The sequence below is a fragment of the Trypanosoma grayi genome (genome assembly GCF_000691245.1).
Source record: "Trypanosoma grayi strain ANR4 Tgr_1720_V1, whole genome shotgun sequence".
NCBI lineage: Eukaryota > Euglenozoa > Kinetoplastea > Trypanosomatida > Trypanosomatidae > Trypanosoma > Trypanosoma grayi.
Window position 1 is genome coordinate 1 of NW_008827338.1, and position 2307 is coordinate 2307.

Sequence of the window (2307 nt, forward strand, 5' to 3'; positions counted from 1 at the left end):
GACTCCCGCAACTTCTCCATCCCACTTTCTGCTGACGAGCCGCAGACAAACAACCGCGCCGAACTGCACGCCGTGATACACGTGCTGGAGACCGCACTGAACGCAGAGCCGTGCCACAACCTGCGCGTGTACAGTGACAGCACGTATGTTATCAAGGGCGCAGACGAGTATATACACAGGTGGGTGCGGAACGGCTTCAGATGCGCGAACGGGTCGACGGTGCTGAACAGCGATCTCTGGGGTACACTGCACAACATGCGTGAGAGACACCAGCAGCTTTACGCCCGTCGTATGGTGGAGGAATTTGGCCTGCTGCCTCGCATCGCCGCGAAAGTGGCGGCCCAGCGGGCGCTGCAGCTCTTCCATGTGCGGGGGCACACCGGCATTCACGGCAACGAGATGGCGGACAAACTGGCCTCCCGAGCAGCACTCCGCAGTCTGTCGTAGCGCACCTGGAACTGGAGTTACACTCAATTTTATTGAGTGTGACGTGATCCGAAGATCTTGCTCTTGCCGACAATAACGATGCGTGATGGAAACACACACATATATATATATATATATATATATATAGATATATATATATCTATACTGCGCATTCACATGCACTGAAATACACACAGAGTTTTCCTCTTTGTTCAACCCTGGCTCTGGTGACGACAAGGAAAGGCTAGGCAGAGGGAGCGAGGACGCAGGGTGGGTCTCAGGTGGTTAACTCCACAATGTGGAAGAGAAGGATAGGGATGCGACTGCCCCTCCCGCCGATGCTGCTGCTGCTGCTATTAGGATTATGTTGCTTGCCACTGGTAAGCGCAGGGGAAGGAAACGCAGCCGTGTCGTCATGTACGCAGTGTACGGTTGATGTGGCGTCGCGGTGGTGTCCCATCGACATGACATGCCAACCGGCGAGCAACTGCATCTGCAGCGGCGCCTGCGCGAGCTTTCCCGACTGCTTCCTGCAGGAGACTACTTGTGCTGACTGCGTCGATAGCGGCGGCGTCTTCTGCACCCACCCCGTCGACGTGCGAAGGCCTTGCTTCTTCCCAGGTATCCCCACCAATGACCCCAACACGTCAGCGCCAATATCACCAGAACAACTGCCACAGGAGTGCAGCTCTGCATGTCTTGCGGATGGCAGCTGCCTCTCAGTGTCGACGGAGTGCCCGGCAGAGACGGTGGATCCGTTGCTTCTAGGCTGGCGTATTGCTAATGTTGCTGCTACGGCATTTATCGCGGTGATCGTTGCGCTTGTCATGTATCATGGCATCAAGGGAAAGAGAGAGGAGGAGGAAGCAGAGGGGGCGCTGCACCAAGGAGGTATATCAGCAGCCAATACAATGACTGCGTGAGTGCACATGCGAAGAAGTTTTGTGTGGGAATGATAAGTGGCATTAAAAAAAAAAAATGTTGCTTTGGTTGTGGTGTGTCTGTGGTGAGCCGCTTGTGTGTCCTGGTTTTCACGTTGTTGTTTTTTCCCTTCGTTTCCTCTTCCAGCGCTCCCTGGAGGAAAGGAAGACACACGGACGCATACAGAGAGACGTTGGTCGTCGACCCTTTGCGGATAAGAGCAGCGGCCGAAACGGGATTTTTCCATGTGGGTCGTTTACATCAACGGCCAGGCTTGCTACTGGCTCATGGGCGGGGAGGCGTACACGGTTGGCAAGAATGACTGCGACATCGTCATCAAGGGCGATGCCAGCGTGAGCCGCAAGCACCTCAGATTGGAGGTTGTCATGCGACCGTTTGAGGCGCAGCAGCGGCAGACGGAGGGGGAAGACGTGGATGACGAGGCGCCATCGTCGCACATCATCGTCACAGACACGTCTACGTACGGCACTGAAGTGTGTCCCTCCTCGCCCAACGGCGGCAGCAAGGACAACAATGACGGTCCCGACGTCCTTACGAGGGAGTTGCAGCTATGCCGCCGCACCGCATCGCGACAGGAGCTGGCAAAAGGCGAGACATTCCGCGTCCCCGCCGACGGTCCTGCCGCGGCGTGGCGGGAGTTCTCCCTTCTGCTCGGGACACACGGCGCGGCACTGCTGCTGCGATGGTGCCCGCTACGCGTCTTTCTCGTCGGCGTCGAGACGGAGCAGCGGGCGAAGCTGCATGCTTCTCTTGCCCGCTGCGGCGCCTGCGTCGTGGCGGATTTCCGCCGCGCCGACCTGTTCGTTACATCGCGCCTTGCGCCGACGCCGGCGGCGATGGGCGTGCTGTGCTGCGGCATTGACATCGTCAGCCCAGCCTACTTCGCCGCGCTGCAGGCTCGCAGCATCAACAGCCCCAGCCCCAGCACCGGCAATGGGC

The 2307-nt window shown here is 58.0% G+C and overlaps 2 protein-coding genes across 2 annotated transcripts; both read right to left on the minus strand.

The window, feature by feature from the left end:
- Positions 1-703: 703 nt before the first annotated feature.
- DQ04_17201000 (hypothetical protein) lies at positions 704-1255 on the minus strand (the record flags this gene model as incomplete). Its single annotated transcript, XM_009317561.1, has 1 exon — positions 704-1255. The coding sequence occupies one exon, from the start codon at positions 1253-1255 to the stop codon at positions 704-706; it is 552 nt and encodes a 183-aa protein (XP_009315836.1).
- A 369-nt stretch (positions 1256-1624) lies between these two features.
- On the minus strand, positions 1625-2233 carry DQ04_17201010 (hypothetical protein; the record flags this gene model as incomplete). Its single annotated transcript, XM_009317562.1, has 1 exon — positions 1625-2233. The coding sequence occupies one exon, from the start codon at positions 2231-2233 to the stop codon at positions 1625-1627; it is 609 nt and encodes a 202-aa protein (XP_009315837.1).
- Between the last annotated feature and the right edge of the window lie 74 nt (positions 2234-2307).